Genomic DNA, 17782 nt, shown 5'->3' on the forward strand with positions numbered 1-17782 from the left:
CCAGAACTGAACTCCTTGTCTTTTCCCCTAGACTCGCTCATTTTGTAGTCTTCGCCTTGTTAATAAATGGCAATGTCATTCTTCCAGTTGTTGGAAGTTACCCTTGACTCCTCTTCTTTTGTCATACCCAAACCCAGTTCTTCTGTAGACCCTGTTGGTGCTACCTTCAAAATAGATCAATAGACCATCATCCTCACTTCTCCACTGCCATCACTGCCCCACGTCACTCACCGTCTTCTTTCACCTGTATTTTTACAATAGCCGTCTAACTGTTTTGCCTGCTCCTCCTCTTGCTCCTTAGAGAGGCTTTGCTGTTTCTTCTTTCTTCAGTTCATCCTTGCTCTTCCTCTAGATATATGCATGACTTGTCCTCTCACCTTTTTGGGTCTCTGCTCAAAGGTACCTTTACCTGGGAAGCCTTCACTGACCTGCTTCCACCCCGGCACTTCCTGTTTCTCTTCCTGCTTTATTATTCTTCACAACATTTACAACTAGTTGATATATTTGTCTGAGTGTTTATCATCTGTCTCCCCTAAGTGGAATCTACAAACACCAGGGTTTCTTTTCATTCTGATTGATACACTACAGGATTCTGAAAACCTAGAACAGTGTGGGGCTCAATAAATATGTCTTCAAAGAATGAATGAAAGAATGCACAAAGAAAGGGCAAAATATGTTGTTTCCAAATTCAAGCTTATTGTTCGAGATCAGAGAAATATGAGAGATCAGCTGAGCTGTGGTGTGGAGGGGAAGGCAGACTATCCTGTCATATGTGTGTGTAAATCTGTGTGAGTGTGTGTGTGTGTGTGTGTGTGTGTGTGTGTGGCTGTGACGACTTGACATTTCAAAGACCAACGCATACCATGATGTTTTTATGTGCTGGACATCCAGCATTGCATCTCAGCCTCCAATTTTGAAAGAAAAGACTCTAAATACACCTATAAATATGTAAATGAAAACTTTTCATTCTGTCCACAGTGTCTTCTATTTTTACCGTCCCAAATGTAAGATTGCAACCAGAAGCTGGAGAAAGTATGCGGGCCTTTGGGAAAAACAATAGTTATGGCAAAAGTCTATCAAATAGCAAGCACTGAGGCGCACAGCATTCTCGAGAGAGCACAGGTAAGATGACCGACTTTACTTGGAAAGTAATTGTGAAAAGACATTGAGTCAATCTTGCAAATGAAATATTTCAGACTTATTTTTTCCTAAGTATCTTATGAATCTCTTACGTTTGTTATGGCATTCATTACAGATTCTAGTGAGGCAGAGTGCTGTCAGTCATTTCTGTATTTTTAGGCACTTGCTGGCGTCTAACCAAAATGGTCCTTTATTTATGTAGTCATAAGCAAACCATTTTAGTCATAAGCAAATCATTTCACTACTCACCCATCCTTCACAGAGGTTAGAAAATGGTTAACCTCGGAGGATATCTAAGCCACAGACCTGCTTCGTGTGGCCCACACAATTTTTTTCCTTGGTTGCTCTCATTTTAAAATGAGGAGATTTTACACCAAGTCTGGGTTTCCGGCTTTTCTCGAGAAATCAGCAGCTCTGGCAACGCTAAACTCACATTCCTGCCAGAAGTTTGTGTATGTAACTGAACTGTGGCTGCCTCCTTTGGAAAGGACATGGGCTCCCTAGTTTAGCTTAGTGGCCATTTGAGCCACTTCACCCATTTCTGATTCCTGGGTGGCCCCTAGTACAGACCTTATTGTGGTGGAGCATTTATTTTTTTTTTTCCTATTCGATTCTTTGACCTCTGCTATTCTGCAGATGGAAAGCAGAACCTAAACGAGGTAGTCTGTGAGCATGTCGGCCTGTCCCAGTCATCACACAGGCTTTACAGAAACAAGCATAAGATGGCAACTTCTGAAAAGGCTGTGTCTTTAGTGCCAGTTGGAAATGTCTGGGTTTTTTGGAAGTTTACGCCTATATATATATATCTCTTCGTTTAATGCAACATAACTCTGAAGCAAATAGAGAACCAGCTTTTTTGTGGGGAAGGCTTTTTTATTTGCTAGCCCATATTGTTACTTGCTTGTGTGGCTGTTCAGGAATTAAATGTTCCAGTGAATTGAAAAATACAGACAGCATCGCAAGGGCTCCTCTTCCTTCCTCTCTCTCTTAATGTGAAATATGTTAACAGACTGAACTGTCAGTGCATTAAATGTCCACATTGTCTTGTGGGTGATTAGTCAATACATTTGGACTTAGCTTTTGTGTACGCTCAATGTGGAGGTCCATTTTGGCCTTTCAGGAGTATGGTGGTGATTTATGAATGATTGGAGAAAAGATTCCCAGATTGATAAAATTTGGTCTATAAATGCCAGTCAGGAAATGTTACTAGTAGACTTGCCATTTCATACGTAAGATTCTTCATTCTTCTGGTTATTTCTCCCTATTGGATAAAAAGTTACCCAGAAGCACAACTTTATACACCCAGTAGCATTTGTACTCTCACTTCAACTGGTCAGACAAAGAGTGGGGCTGAGTTTTTGACCAGTTACCTCCTGGTTCTGAAAATGGTTTTAATTCCTGAGGGTTGCAGCAGATGCTATTGAAAGTATTTAACCTGCATTACCATAATGAGAGCCCCTGACTTTATAAAACCCTTAGCCAATTCAGTAGAACAAAGCAAAAATTGGACTTTATTTGTGCTGCTGCCTTATACACACATACACACAAGCAAGCTTGAATTTCCATCGCAGGGCTGTGTCCTTTCTTCTCTGCTCTTTTGAGATCTCTCTGACCTGAGCCTGGCCAGTCAAAACTGCTAGAATGTGTTTCAGGTCAGCTTTTCCGTGTAAATCAAATCAGGCTCACTGGATAGAAGCATTGCCCATAAGGTCTCAAAAACTGCTAAGTGAAAAGAGATTTTAAAGAGCTGCTTGGAACTGCAGTCATCAGTATTCAAAAGCCTTTACAAAGATGTTTTTTCTTTGTAGTATGTTTTTGAAACTAGATTCAAGGGTATTATCTAGAACCTCTTCCTCTAGAATTATCTAATAATACTAGAAATATGTTCTCTGTGAATTTTGTCTTTTTCACATCAACTTTTAAAGCTTTAATATTATTATTGCCTTTGTTGTTTTCTTCAAAATCCAGATACTTCAGTTTGATTCAACATTATATTAAGGAAACATCTAAATTTCTTTTTCTCAGAAAAGCTGCATGGAAGCTGGATTTTAAGAGTTTTCTGTCAGTCAGCAAAAAAGGAAATCATTTTAATTTTTCACCTTTGTAGGGTTTTCTTTTAATCAAATGGGTTCATCTTAGAGATTAAATAGCATAGCCTATATATATTGGCCTAATACATCCTGCACAGTGGAGCTGATTCTAATCAATAGCTGAATACCAGTGTCTATGTTGTAGACATTATAGAGCCAAAAGTCTACATAAATAAGGGTATTCATAAAGAAAATATGTAATTCCCTAGATTTTGATTTTGTTGTTGATGAATTAATTAACAGTTTAGAGCAGGCTGAGGCATCTTAAATTTTCCTCAAATGCTCCAGTTCTTTGTAAAGCCCAGAGAGATTGGGAAGGAGAGGAAGGGGGAAGAGGTTGAGGGCTCAGAGAGGCTAAGACTGTAATCTAGCATTTTAACTATCTCTCTCTGGGGAGGTAAATGTGGTAAATGTGGAAAATGCATTGTATCGCTTCTGGTTTTGAAATGATGGAGGACTGAGTAGAGAGGAGCGTTTCAAGTCCTAAGTTTTCTCTTATACCACAATGCCAAATTGTTTCTAAACTTGTATATACTAAGGTCACTTCAGTTATTTAGTTAATAATCCTGGATTTGCATAAACTGGCCTTACTGGAAAAGCTAATGAGAAGCATTTTTCTTTGCAGCAGAAAGCAATTTTGGTTTCAGAGTCTTGTAACCAAATGAAACGAAAAGAAAACCACATGCACCTAAGTTTAAAAATGGAGCCAATGGATGATCAAGATACTGTGCTTCCTACAGTTTGTTATCCTCTAAAGATATGAATAGACTACAGATTGCATAGATTGTCCCCACCCTTTTTATCAGCATTAAAGGATAGGACTTTCCTAAAGTCTGAGAGAGCCTTAAATACGCGTACAAATTTTCCCCAAGGGAAAGACCGGAAACTATATTGAATATCACATCCATTAGTATCACTTACATTTGTGCACAGTGATACCGAATACACCCCCAGGCTGAGCTTAATTTTCCAGTTATTCTAAATTGAGACAGGAAGTGCACAGTCACTCTTGTCTGCTCTGCTTTTGCTGAATACAGGGGATAAGAATGGCCTCTAATCTTTTAGACAGATGTTTTATAATTTTCCTGAAATGGTATATGCTCATTATGGAACATCTCTTTTCAATGAATCAATTGGTCTTCAAACCCTATTAAATTCATAATAAATATAGAAATATCTGTCTGGTGCATGAGAAAACTGTATTTGGTTCAAGTGCAAGAAGTTAACTGCATGCATATTTTGGTGACCCCTCTCCTTGCTTTCTAGTATATTATCTTTGCTAATCAATGTTATTTAAGTATTATATGAAAATGAAAAAGAAATGTGGTAGACTCTTTCTGTTTGACTCAGTCATCAAGCAATAATTTCCTAAAAGTAGGCTGCCAGGTAAACAGTAGGATGCATAAATTGCTCAAGAATTTTAATTAAATAAGAGAAAGATTTTTTAAAAAACCGAACTCCAGGCAGAATATAATTCATTGGTGCTTAAGACTCTCTGGCATCGCTAACTGAATGTTCATTAGAGAGGTGTTCACACACCCTGGGGAAATGGGGGGCAGTGCCAAAACCCCTGGTGAGTTTTTAAAAATCCAGGTTCCTGGGGTCTTCTGCATTTTAAAGAACCCCAAAGGATGTTGATGTAGGTAACCTTTGAACCACATATTATGACCTGTTCGGTAACTATTTAAGAATTGTACATTTATGAAGTAAAATAATCAACTTATTTGGGCCAGGACTGGATAAAGACAAAATAGGAAAAGCCATCCCTTCCTTTCCCTTCCCTTTTTTATAAGGAAGATTAATATAAAGTTGTGCTGTCCAACAGGGTAACCACTAGCCACGTGTAGCTATTTTAAGTTCATTTTTAATTAATTAAAATTAAACTAAATTACAACCTTGTTCCCCCAGTAGCAGTACCACATTTCAAGTGCTCATTACCCACCGTGACTAGTGGCCACCATAGGGACAGGGCAGGGCAAGGACCTTTCCAGCATCACAGAACGTTCTACTGGGCAGCACCAGTGAAGAGCGTTTCTCCTGACTGCCTTTGAGGAATCAGGAAAGTTGAACTGAATTCAATCAGTAAAAATATATTTCAGTTCTAGAACACAGCCACTTCAGAGAAGCCCAAAACGTTTGCGGAAGAGAGACACTCAAGTGAGGAAAGAGGCAGGTGGCAAAGTGAGAGGACAGAGACGGATGACTGAGAGCGACAGAAAGCGCTGTGCCACAGGGACGGGAGACATCACGAGGAAGCGGGTGTGGGGATCTCTCGGGGGAAGGAAACATGGTGCGGTGTCCTCAGGGATGGTGGTCTTTGTTGAGATTGCTCAGGGAAGTAAGGAAGAACAGGTGGACAGTCCTTAGACTTCTTAAAGCTGCACAGGCAGGCCTCACAAATCCTGAATGTCCGTCAGGGTCCACAGGAGCTTTGGTTTGTCTGCCGTCAAACTCAACCGCCATCTCAACTCTGGTACCTGTCCCTGGAGAAACAGCCCCCTCTTGCTCTCCGTCATGCTGTGACCTCTTCTGTCCCTGCATTGACTAACAGTACTTTTATCTGCTCTTCATCTCGTGGCTTCTGCTGACTTGTTTCTGCTTATTCATGAATCCTGCTTATCATCGCTTCTCTTGTGCCTCTATTCCTGGGGCAGTCTATAGCCGAGCTCTTTTCTTCAGATTCAGACCCTCCTCCAGAGCAGCTCTGATTGGTGTGGCCATCATCATGGAGAGAGAGCAAGGCTTTGAGTAAGGCTCTTGGGTGGGTTCAGTCAGCTGAGCTGTGAACTGGGTGGCCAGCCTTTCCTTAAGGAACCGGTCAGAAGAGGGCTCTGGGCTTAGCAGTCTCTGAAGCTTCTAGGAAAGCAAGCAGTATAGATGGAAGGCACTTGCCTGGCCTGTACACTACCAAGGGAAAAATCAGACAAGTATAGAGGGAAACTCCAGTTTTAATGGAGTAACAACGTCCTCAATGTGTGATATTTTTGACTAACAGTCTTTTTAAGCCATGTTGCGTCTTCTCAACTGTAGACACAAAAGGAGATAACACCCATTAGTACTTACCACAGTATAAGAAATTCAAGTGTTGGATCTAGTTTTCTTTCAGTAGCAGAAAGATTTATGATTTTTCTCCTGGTAGAACTGTTATTTTCTGCATGACTCTGCAAATTTTTTTCCTGTCAAACTACAGTTTTATCTCTGTTTATTATCTCTGTTGTCTCATGTAGTTGATAGCAGTAGTTGTGGAAATAACAACAGGCAGAGGGGGAAACAAACCTTAGTGTTCCTCGCAGGTTTTATTTGAAAGAATCCCTGGTTTTTGTCATTACCTCTACATTACTGCAGATTAAGAAATATTTATTATTCAGGAACTTGACAGCGCTTCGAACCATACACGTGCAGACTACCTTTGTGAACACTTGATTGAGAAAAGGCTGGAATGTGGTTTAGTTTCCCCACCCCACCTCCACCCCCCTTTCCTTAGCTTCCCCTCTGCCCTAGAGAGTCTATTACCTCCTCTAACTCCACTACTTAGCAAAATAATGGGCTAAGGAAGACTCTTCTCTTCTCCCTGTCCCTTCTCTGCCTCTCTGCCCTTCCCTTCCTTTGAGTCACCTCTGATCTGTACCCCACATACCATGTCCACCAGCCCTGTGAATGGGTTCGCCAAAGACTAAGTCCTTTACTATCTAATCTGCTTAATTATGTCCTGGGATTGTCACAAAGCAGAATGAAAAGAAAGTTTAATATATTCATTCATTCATTCATCCAGAGTGCATTTTTTAAAGTATCTATTTTTCTCTGTATTGACATAATTTCAGATTTACAGAAAAGTTGCAGGAGTAGTACAAAGAATGGCTGATACACACCGTCCACTTTCCCCAAATGTTAGCATTTTACTACATTTGCTCTATCATATTCACTCTTTCTCCCTCTCTCTCTCTTTCTCACACAGACACAAAAATGTGTGCACATACACAGTTTTTCCTCACATGATGCTCTATTACCTTTAAATATTTCAGTGTGTTTTTCTTAAAAACAAAGAATTCAGAGTGATATTTTTTGCATTAAAAATATAGGGGGTTTTGTCCTTGCTTTTCCTTTACCCCTCTCTGACAGAGTTTTCAAAAGCAAAACGGCTAAAAGAGAAGAAACTTGTTTGATGCTCCACAAATTGGTTCATCAGCCCACAGATGCTCGAAAATTGGCTATGTTATTGAGATTCAATGTTTCCAGGTCAGATGAGCTTTCAAATTGAGGATGGTGGGCCGGTGGTGGGGGGAGGTGAGAATAGCACTGCAACTTGCATCTTCTGTCTTTTTAAAACCGAAATTAATTTCTTAGGGACTATTTAGCCAGCAGCATAATATGAGTGAAGCTTTCTTATAAATAGTGGGCATAAGATGTGATATGTCTACTAGCAAGATATCTATTAGAATGCTTGGCCGAACTATTATGAAGTTAACAATCACATATAACAAGTAATTATAATCAGTTCAGGGGCTCTATTTTTCCTTTTCATTTAATGTTGATTCTTATGAATTTGGGATACAGAGGGAATCGTCTATGCCCTAAGTGCACTGTATTGTATTATTAATACCAGGATAGCAGCTGAGTCCCACTAGACAGTCTTTGTGGTCTGCGGATACTCTAAGAAGTGTCTGAGCATAAAAGGAGGCTGTTTGAGTTGAAGTGGGCTGATGGTCTGGGATGACATTTGAATGCATAGAGGACAATGTCTAAATGACAATGTCGAGAAGAGAAGGCAAAAAAAAGCTTGAAACTATTGCCATTGTCCCACAGATGCTCATCACTCCTGAGATGCTCCTCACAGACGAGCTTTGTCTGGGTAGAAATGGGGAGTGGGGGATCGAGGAGGGACAGACACTGGGGCCCTGGGACAAAAGCCAGGGATTCGGTCCTTAGACACATTAAAATTCTAGACAGATAGCAAATGTGATGAAAACCGCAACCCGAGTGTGTTTCAAGTCTAACAAAGTTAAACATTTTAGCTAAATTATTACAAGTATATTTAACAAAATGTTTGCAGTACTCTGAGATGCTTCAATGAATAAAGCTTTTAAGAACATCAAATTGGTTGTGCAAATGAATAATTTAGTGGGTCTCCTTTGGAATTTAGGAGAGCTGTTTCCTCTACCCCCCCCCCCACACACACGTATACACACACACTCTGCACACTCACACAGCCAAATAGAATAATTTTTCAACAGTCCTAGAGTTGTTAGAATAACGTCATAGATTAAACAAAGGATAACTTCTCCAGCTGATGAAACAGTGTACAAGATCTAGAACAGAAACAATACACAAGTTTGAGAAATTGATGGAAATTTATCTCATAAAAAATATTAGCGGGCATGCCAAGCATGGAATCTAATGCTGTACTCTTAAATTCCATACTTGGCTGAATTTTTTCCCTTTAAATTATCACCATTCTTTTAATGTAGTTTGCATTATGTATAGTGCCCTTGGATTTTTAATTGCTCTGGATTATCATTTTCAATGCAATTAGTAAAATGCCCTCAATTACATATAATAATTACTGTAAATGGGGCTATTGGCCTAATTACTATAAATGGGGAAAGATGTGTGATTATCATGTGCAATTAAATCATGTACAGTATTTATTTTACATTATTATATAAATGGTGTAATGATCACACGTAATTATATTGTATCATTCCTTGGTCAACAAATCTACTTCATGTTAAGATATCTAGACTTGTGATCCATTGCCAAAGATCCATGTAGTGGATCTTTTTTCCTAAAGTAATTGGGTTATTCTGTGGGCTGGGAACCCACTAAATAAACTGACTGTGCATAGGCAAGAAAAATCTGGAAGGAACAAAAATTATTTTACCTCCATTAAAATCAAGAATGTCCAGATTATCCTACGTTGTCAGTGTTAAATCCTCCCTGAGCCCAATGCCAACTTTCACCATACCTATTTGTTTTTAGGTAAACATGTAAAAATCAACACCCCCTAAATTGTGGCAACATTTAAAATATGCCTGGGGAAAAAAAAAAAGAGGTCCTTTCTTCACTGTGGTCAACATGATCATCATCCCCAGTTTACAAATGCGCACTTAACAAGCTTACAGCACATAATTAATTCTGCAAAGGATGCTGTTTGACAGAGTGGGATTATGAGAATTGCATATTGATAGTGGCAGGAGAAAATAAATCTATTTTCTCTACATAAGGTAGGGTGTTCTTGTGTTCTTTAGAAACTGGCGCATCTCAGAGGTGTTGCTCTCAAAATGATCTCAGGATGGAAAGAAGTCAGTAATTACAGAGCCAGGCATTCAGTTGTGTCCTAATTTTCCCACCAGTTTTTCAGTGTTTCCGCTGCCTCAGAGACTTAAAGCATTCTCATTAGGTAGCTGCAGAGGCAGCCGCTTCCCTACTCCCTCATTCTCTCACTCGCATTTCCTTTTTTTTTTTTTTTTTTTCCATTCCTGCCTTGGGAGTGACTGTGAAGATCATTTGCTGGAATGATTGGCAGGTTAGAGGATTCGATCAGATGAGTTCCTCTTAGTGCAGGTCAAAAAGGCTAGTTAGCAGGAGCTGTCGAAAAATGCCAGCAGCATTCGAAATGGGAAATGTCATGACTTCGAGGCAGGGGGTGCCACCTGGAACAGAAAGCCCCCAGCTCATTAGCAAGTTACAGGATGCGGGCTTAACTGGAGGCAGCAGAGAAGGAAAGATAATACCCAATAGGGAAAATGACTGTGAAGTGGAATTGATTTCATGTATAATTTGTTTATCACTAGAGGGGACAAATGCTGTCCTTCTGACATGAGCAGAGGAGTGTGGACTATGAATGAAGCAACTTAGCATAATCTCCAGGTTGCGCTTTGGATTTAAAGAACGCAAACTTCTTTATTCTTAACTGTGGAAATGATCAGGTCATGTTACATTAATTAAAGCTGACATACTCTCAAATGTTTTATCTGGGCAATTGTGGCAACTCGACAAACGGATAGAGATGGGCAACTTTAGAAAATAAGGGGATTTTTTTTTTTTTTCTTTTCCCTCTGCTGGTGTGGAAGACTAGCTCAGTTGCATACTGAATTGTAACAGGCTTGGTGTTTATCTTCAGTGCTTAGCTAGGCTACACAAATCAAACCAGGGTTCCAGATTCTCATGAAATCTCATTTATAGAGGAGAGCGTTTGCCCTTGGGGAGATTTAGATTGAATCCATGTTAAAATATACATGTATATTTTAGAATATGACTATATCATATTTTGGTACAATGTGAAAACTTTAATCTTTTTTTTAAAGGAGCAGCTCTCCGGTAATGAAACTGGAGCCTAGTTGTCAGTTCATCTGGATAGAATTTGATATTTTATCATAAAGTCAACAACTTACAGTAGCCATAGTTACAAACAAAACTAAAATTAAAAAGTGTCCTTACAGGAAGCATTAATCTGCAATTTGTAAAAAGAGAATGTAGTGGCAAAACAGAAAATAATATTGCCTAGCATGTACTCGAACCAAACTCCAAATTTAAAGGTTTCAGTATTTTTACGATGTATTAAATGGGCTTTAGTGTAAAGTTTTTCCTACATAAATCCCATCAGAAAATGTATTTTCTTTTGATAAGAAACTTTTACGATATCATTTATCTTTTACATGGAGATCTTCATTCTGTTATTTTAAGCCACAGATGCCACAGCTGCAAGTCTTTCTGGCTGAACACTAAAGGATGTTTACTTAGCATCCAGATTTTGATTATAACATATATTTTCAAAATGTTTTTGTCTTGACTTTTCTTTTCTCTTAAATACTGAGACATTTTATGAGGCAGTTATGAAATAACCAGTGCTTGTTTTATCAAGCGGCCTCAGATTGCTGTCTTAAGTGAATAGGAATCCTAAAATCTCCTAGTGGAAACACTGGTGGAAAATTCATTCTGTTCTGTATTCAGCATGAAAAGCTTAGCATTAAGCTACTGAATATAGCTGTCAAGATATACTGCATTTCTTTTGTCAAATCTGAAAATTTAAACATCAGTGTGAATCCACTCATCCCCTTATTTGGGAGCTTTATTGTGTGGTCCAGGAGCTGGCCTTTAAAAACAAAAATTATGAAAGACTTTTGAAATAGCTCATCTAAAGTTAAGATTTTTTATTCTTCCACAGTAACTCAATTTGTTAACAACTGACAGATTTATTGGAAAAATGACTAAGTCAACTATTTTGAAAGAAAACATTGTCAATAAAATTTTTTAATAAGAGGATTGGGTCTAGTTGTCTTCCCAAGGACTTCACAGTCTCAGAAGCTTGAAGTAAGATGCCCTTACCTCTCAAGATGGGCCAGATGAAGGAGTCCAGCCATGCAGAGCCGGAGGTGACTAGTGGCCTTTGTTCATACCTGGTCTCATTTCTCACTCTTTCCTCCATGCTCTGCCCTCACCTTGGCTTTCTAAAGTCAGCTCTGCGTTCACGGACGTCGTAGACTCTCCGCTATTTTGCCTTCTTCTCAGCTAATCTCCTCTCCATCAACTAAAATAATATCTGATACATACTGACATTATATTTATCATTCCCTTTGTTGAATCTTTCCACAGCTCTATGGATTGAGTGACCTTGTTGTTGAAAGTTTCACGGTCAGATTTATGGGTTCCCCTTAGATAAGTTCCCTAGTTCCAAAGAAGAGAAATGGCATCCTTATAATTGTCCTCTTTATCAGTAGTTCTCAACGTGTGGTCCATATACCCTGGGGATCCCCAGAAGCTCCATGGGGGTCAAAACTGTTTCCTTAATAATACTAAACTGGTCTTTGCCTTTTGCACTGTGTTGACATTTGCACTAATGGTGCAAAAGCAATGGAAGTAAAACCGCTGGCTCCTTAGCATGAATCAAGGCAGTGGCACCAAACTGTCTTCCTAGGCACTCTTTTCTCTACCGCCACACAATGGTAATTGTTTTTAAAACCCAGTTTCACTTAATAATGTTCTTGATGAAGCAGTTAAGATTATTAATTTTATTAAAGCTCCCCCTTTGAGTAAATGTCTTTTTAATATTCAGTGTGACTAAATGGGAAGTTTGCATAAACCATCTCCACTGTGTACCTAATTACTCTGGTTGTCTCAAGGGAAAGCTGTGGGCAGGTGTTTGAGCTGCAAGGGGAACTGGCTGTTTTTCCCTGAAACATGGTCTTTAATGGATGACTGACTGACAGTGGTTATTGGTTATGGTTTTTCAGACTTGGGTATTTGGCAGACGTTTCCTAAAAATGAACAAAAAGTGAGTCTGTCACCCCAGGAAAACAACCAGTAGCATTTGCTGCCTAAGAAAAAATTAAAGCTTTCAATAGAAAATTAGAATTTGGGGAAACCATAGAAAACTTTTATTTGCCACTGTGGGCTTGACAACTTTCCAAATATTTTTCAAGTGAGATGGGTAGTGACATAAGCAAATGTGATTTTTTTTGAAATTGTATAGTGAAATGTGTCAACATTCAAAAGAGCTGTATAACCCATTGAATCAGTACTTTCCAAATCACCAGTGCGTGATTGTAGAAAATCATTGCATGGGTAAAATGCTCACTGAAAGTGCAAAATAAACCAATAGATTTTAAAGTAACAGAGTACAAAGAATTCATTGATACAGTTTCAAATTTCCCAGGGCAACTAATCTTTAAGAAACTACCACTTGTTGAGTTTTGTTATAATATAAAAGAATATATATCCATAATTATCTGAAAGGGCTATTAAAATACTTCTTTCTTTTCCAACTACATATCTGTGAGAGGCGGTATTTTCTTCAGTTGCATCAACCATAATAACATATTGTAGAACAGACTGAATGCAGAAACAGATAGGAGAACCCAGCTGTCTGCTATTCAGCCAGATATTTAAAAGTTTTGCATAATTGTAAAGCAGTGCCACCCCTCTTGCTAATTCTGTTTGGAAAATATGGTTATTTTATTAAAATAGTGCTTTTATGTTAACATGCAATTGGGTTATTTTTAATGAATTAATAAATATTTTAAATTATCAATTTTAATATCAAATATGGTAAACACCAACAGCTATAATCCATATAAACGAATGCTCTGGGGGCGTCCTTTATAATTTTCAAGTGTATAAAGAGTCCTTAAGACCCAGAAGTGTGAGAGCTGCTGCTCTATACCCATAGTGTCATGCCTTAACTCTAATATGCTAATTTTGCTGGTAACATTTTACCCCTTGAATAAATTACTCTTCATTGCAATTTTTTTGTTTTGCTCTACAGAGTTATTCCAGTTCTATCCATCTACTTGACTATCTCAGTTTTTCTGGGGTACAGTGAATAAAATCCCAATTCTTGTTCACACAGATGTCATCTGAAAATTACAGTTGAGTGCCATTTAAATCTGTGTCCTTGATGATTAGAAGGCTAATTCTTAAAAGACTTTTGCTATATATTACTTTGGGGGGCTGTAACTTTCCCTTTTTTATATGCATTAGGTTTGACCTTACCTAATGGTGAGGCTCTGATCCTACAGTACTCAAGTCATCAGGCTATTTTACATAGCTTGTTTATAGGACTCGGGAGGACTTTCTGTACAGCATCCTGAGCAGACTCAGCGTACATTCGACTTCTTTCAGGAGAATGGACTCAGGTCCTTCCCTCCCTGCCCGCTACCATGAGGTAGCTCATGGAAATCTGAGTGCATTATGGGGTTCAGAATTGAAAGTAACTACTCAGCATGAGTAGAAGTCAGATTAGGGTTGCATTTTTTTAACTCTTTTTTTAAAAAATAAATAAATTTATTTATCTATCTATCTATCTATCTATTTATTTATTTATTGGGTGCGTTGGGTCTTCACTGTTGCGTGCAGGCTTTCTCTAGTTGCAGCGAGCGAGGGCTACTCTTCGTTGCAGTGCGTGGGCTTCTCACTGCGGTGGCTTCTCTTGTTGCAGAGCACAGGCTCTAGGCATGCGGGCTTCAGTAGTTGTGGCTCATAGGCTCTAGAGTGCAGGCTCAGTAGTTGTGGCACACAGCCTTAGTTTTTCTGCAGCATGTGGGATCTTCCTGAACCAGGGATCAAACCCATGTTCCCTGCACTGGCAGGCAGATTCTTAACCACTGCACCACCAGGGAAGTCCCTGTTATCTTATCTCTTTTTGACGCTAGTCATTCTAAAAGGTATGAGGCGATGTCTCATTGTGGTTTTGGTTTGCATGTCCCTGATAATTAGTAATGTCGAGCACATTTTCACATACCTTTATTCCACAAATAAATGTATGGCTATTTTGCACATGTTGAGAACAAAGCTAGAGTTTCAGCCCCTCTGTATTGAAGACCCCTGGTATTTGTCCATCTTACCCATTAGCATCTAAAACTCAGAATATAGGCATTTGTTTACTGATTTATCCTTATTTCCCAATTTTGTCTCCATCACCTAGTTTTGCACATAATTTATGTCCCTTAAATATTTTTAAATGTAGTGCATGTCCGCCTTACTCACCATACCATAATCTTCTGTTCTTTCAACAAGTATTTTTTCAGTAGCCATTATCTTGGTGCTGTTCTAAGTAGTAGTAAATAAAGCCGTTTTTTAGCTTCAAGACAATCACAATTGAGAGATATAGATACAAACATTTAAATTGAAGGGTGATAAAGGCTACAGTATGTTTTCATAAAGCTACGTGCGAGGACAAATAACGAAAATTAATTCTGTGAGAGGGGCTTGAGAAAATTTCATGAAAGAAGAGATTTGGGGGACTTCCCCAGTGGCGCAGTGGTTAAGAATTCGCCTGCCAATGCAGGGGACACGGGTTCGATCCCTGGTCTGGGAAGATCCCACATGCTGCAGAGCAACTAAGCCCGTGCACCACAACTACTGAGCCTGCGCTCTAGAGCCCGCGAGCAACAACTACTGAGCCCACGTGCAACAACTACTGAAGCCCTCGTGCCTAGAGCCTGTGCTCCGCAGCAAGAGAAGCCACCACAATGAGAATCCTGCGCACTGCAACGAAGAGTAGCCCACGCTCACTGCAACCAGAGAAAGCCTGTGCACAGCAGCGAAGACCCAACCCAGCCAAAAATAAATAAATGTTCCTTTAAAAAAAAAAACAAAAAAAGAAGAGATTTTGAGCAAAAGGAGGGACTAGAGAAACACTTTGAGCAAAGCCATGTCACAAAGTGCAGCATCCTAAGGAAGGGTCTGATAAAGCTGAAAGACGTGGGAGTGGTGGAGTGAGAGGAGATGGGACTGAAAAGTGATTTGAAGCTAGATTGTTACAGGGCTGGAATGACGTGCTAAAGAGTTTGGATTTTAATGTGATTGCCCAGGGGGCGGGCAATATATACGACTTCCTGGTCAGACATAGGAGAGTCAAAACATCTTAAAGCTGGTAGATCCTTTAGGGATCATATAATAACCTTGAAAGAAGGCATGGTATTTTTCCTTTTCTTTGAACTTCTTATTATGGTAGATCATGTCTTGAGAATAAGTAAAGGAACGTGTAAAACTCCATTCACACTTATATTAACATAATATTAGAATATTAGAAATTGTACCAACACTCACCCTTCTCTTTGGCTGAAAACCTATTCATTCTCCAGCCCTGAAATTCTGTGAATCTATTATGGATATGGCTCCTTTAGTATACATTTTTCAACATGTACATAAATGTGTTTCTTGAAAAATTATGCATAAATTCATTATTTTATTTGAAAGAATATGCCTTCTTTGTTAGCATATTTTTTGTAAAATGAATAATGACCCCCTTAATTTAACTTCTGTGGATATGTAAAATTCCATATATTAAGACACACTGACAACATTTAGGGGAAATGCGAAACTAAAGAATGAGATAACAGATTTTCCAAGGATAAAAATTTAAGACAGGGCTTCCCTGGTGGCGCAGTGGTTGAGAATCTGCCTGCCAATGCAGGGGACACGGGTTCGAGCCCTGGTCTGGGAAGATCCCACATGCCGCGGAGCAACTGGGCCCGTGAGCCACAATTACTGAGCCTGCGCGTCTGGAGCCTGTGCTCTGCAACAAGAGAGGCCGCGATAGTGAAGAGGCCCGCGCACCGCGATGAAGAGTGGCCCCCACTTGCCGCAACTGGAGAAGGCCCTCGCACAGAAACGAAGACCCAACACAACCATAAATAAATAAATAAATAATAAAATAAAAATTTAAAAAAATTAAAAAAAAATTTAAGACAGTTTTTGAAGTTGAAAGAAATGTTTAAGAATTTAGTATCTTGGGACTTCCGTTGTGGTCCAGTGGTTAAGACTCCGCTCTCCCAATGCAGGGGACCTGGGTTCAATACCTGGTCAGGGAACTAGATCCCACATGCTGCAACTGAAAAAAAAAAAGATCCCACATGCCACAACTAAAAAGATCCCGCGTGCCGCAACTAAGACCCAGCGCAGCCAAATAAATAAATAAATATTTTTAAAAATTTAGTATCGTCATGGTCTAACTTGTAACATGCTCAGCACTCTGTAGGTATGCAAAAGTGTTTTCATGAATAAATTCATACTGATGTTTATGAACTTTAAGCTCCTATAAGAGTTAACTCTAGTTTTCATGTCCATTTTTGCCTCAATCCAAACAAACTTAATTATTTGAAGATCTTAAAGTGAGTCTAACCAAGTTCTTAAAACCACCTAATATTTAGTAATTCAGTAACTTTTTTTGATGATAATGACAAGGAAGAAATGTTAAGACAGCTAAAATAAGACAGATTGAACATAAGTTTTTTAGAATAGACCATTTAAATATTTTTTAAAAGGAATTACTAAGTAGATTAAAGTATACCAAACTGGATGGAATATTATGCAGTCTGAATTGGGAGATTGGGATTGACATATATACACTAATATGTATAAAATAGATAACTAATACGAACCTGCTGTGTAAAAATAAATAAATAAAATAAAATTCAAGAATAAAAAAAATGATGGTCATAAAGACAAATAACATGGAGAAATACATGTGATAATGTGAAAAAAGTAGACTAATTCTGCTTGTATGTGTAAAATTTATGTGTAAGGGGAAATGACAAAGGAAATACATTAAACTGATATTCCCCTCGTGTAGCAGAGAAAACATCTCCTGATCACGGTAGCCTTGGTCGGCCTGAAAGAACATAATACAGTCCTCATTGGCTCACTGCCCACTTGCCAGGACTTGAAATGTTTGCAAGAGGTCAGAAATTAAGATTTCTGACCTTCTCTCTCTCTCTTGTCTGCGACTTAAAGATGAAGAGAGGCTGGTGAGACAAAATCATTACCTTTTATTTGTACCTTTTATTTGCAATGCAGGGTGAAAATCAGTTTTGAGAAGAAAACGTATGTGTCCAAAAATGAATTTGTAAGATTTTTATATTTTGTGTGTACACAACGTATTTGGGACCTGAAACCAGCTTATTATGTGGTCATTTTACATAAATAATATTCAAATATATGTATTTGCATATATTTATATATTTGTGTCAACGAAAACAATCTTTCATTTTTAACTCTCTTTCAGTTTCTTTGTGACTTCTCATGCGCTCCTTCACCATTTAGTCAGCTTTGCT

The 17782-nt window shown here is 38.8% G+C and overlaps 1 protein-coding gene across 2 annotated transcripts in view; it reads left to right on the forward strand.

Moving 5' to 3' along the window:
• The window catches only part of CDK14 (cyclin dependent kinase 14), a 567294-nt gene that overhangs the window by 481743 nt on the left and 67769 nt on the right, over positions 1-17782 (forward strand). For both annotated transcript variants that reach the window (XM_036862811.1, XM_036862812.1), the window contains one exon: positions 979-1122. In XM_036862811.1, coding sequence (XP_036718706.1) covers positions 979-1094 — 116 coding nt within the window. In that variant the 3' untranslated portion in view covers positions 1095-1122. The remainder of the gene's footprint in view (positions 1-978; positions 1123-17782) is intronic.

This window comes from Balaenoptera musculus, chromosome 9, assembly GCF_009873245.2.
Source record: "Balaenoptera musculus isolate JJ_BM4_2016_0621 chromosome 9, mBalMus1.pri.v3, whole genome shotgun sequence".
Taxonomy (NCBI): Eukaryota; Metazoa; Chordata; class Mammalia; order Artiodactyla; family Balaenopteridae; genus Balaenoptera; species Balaenoptera musculus.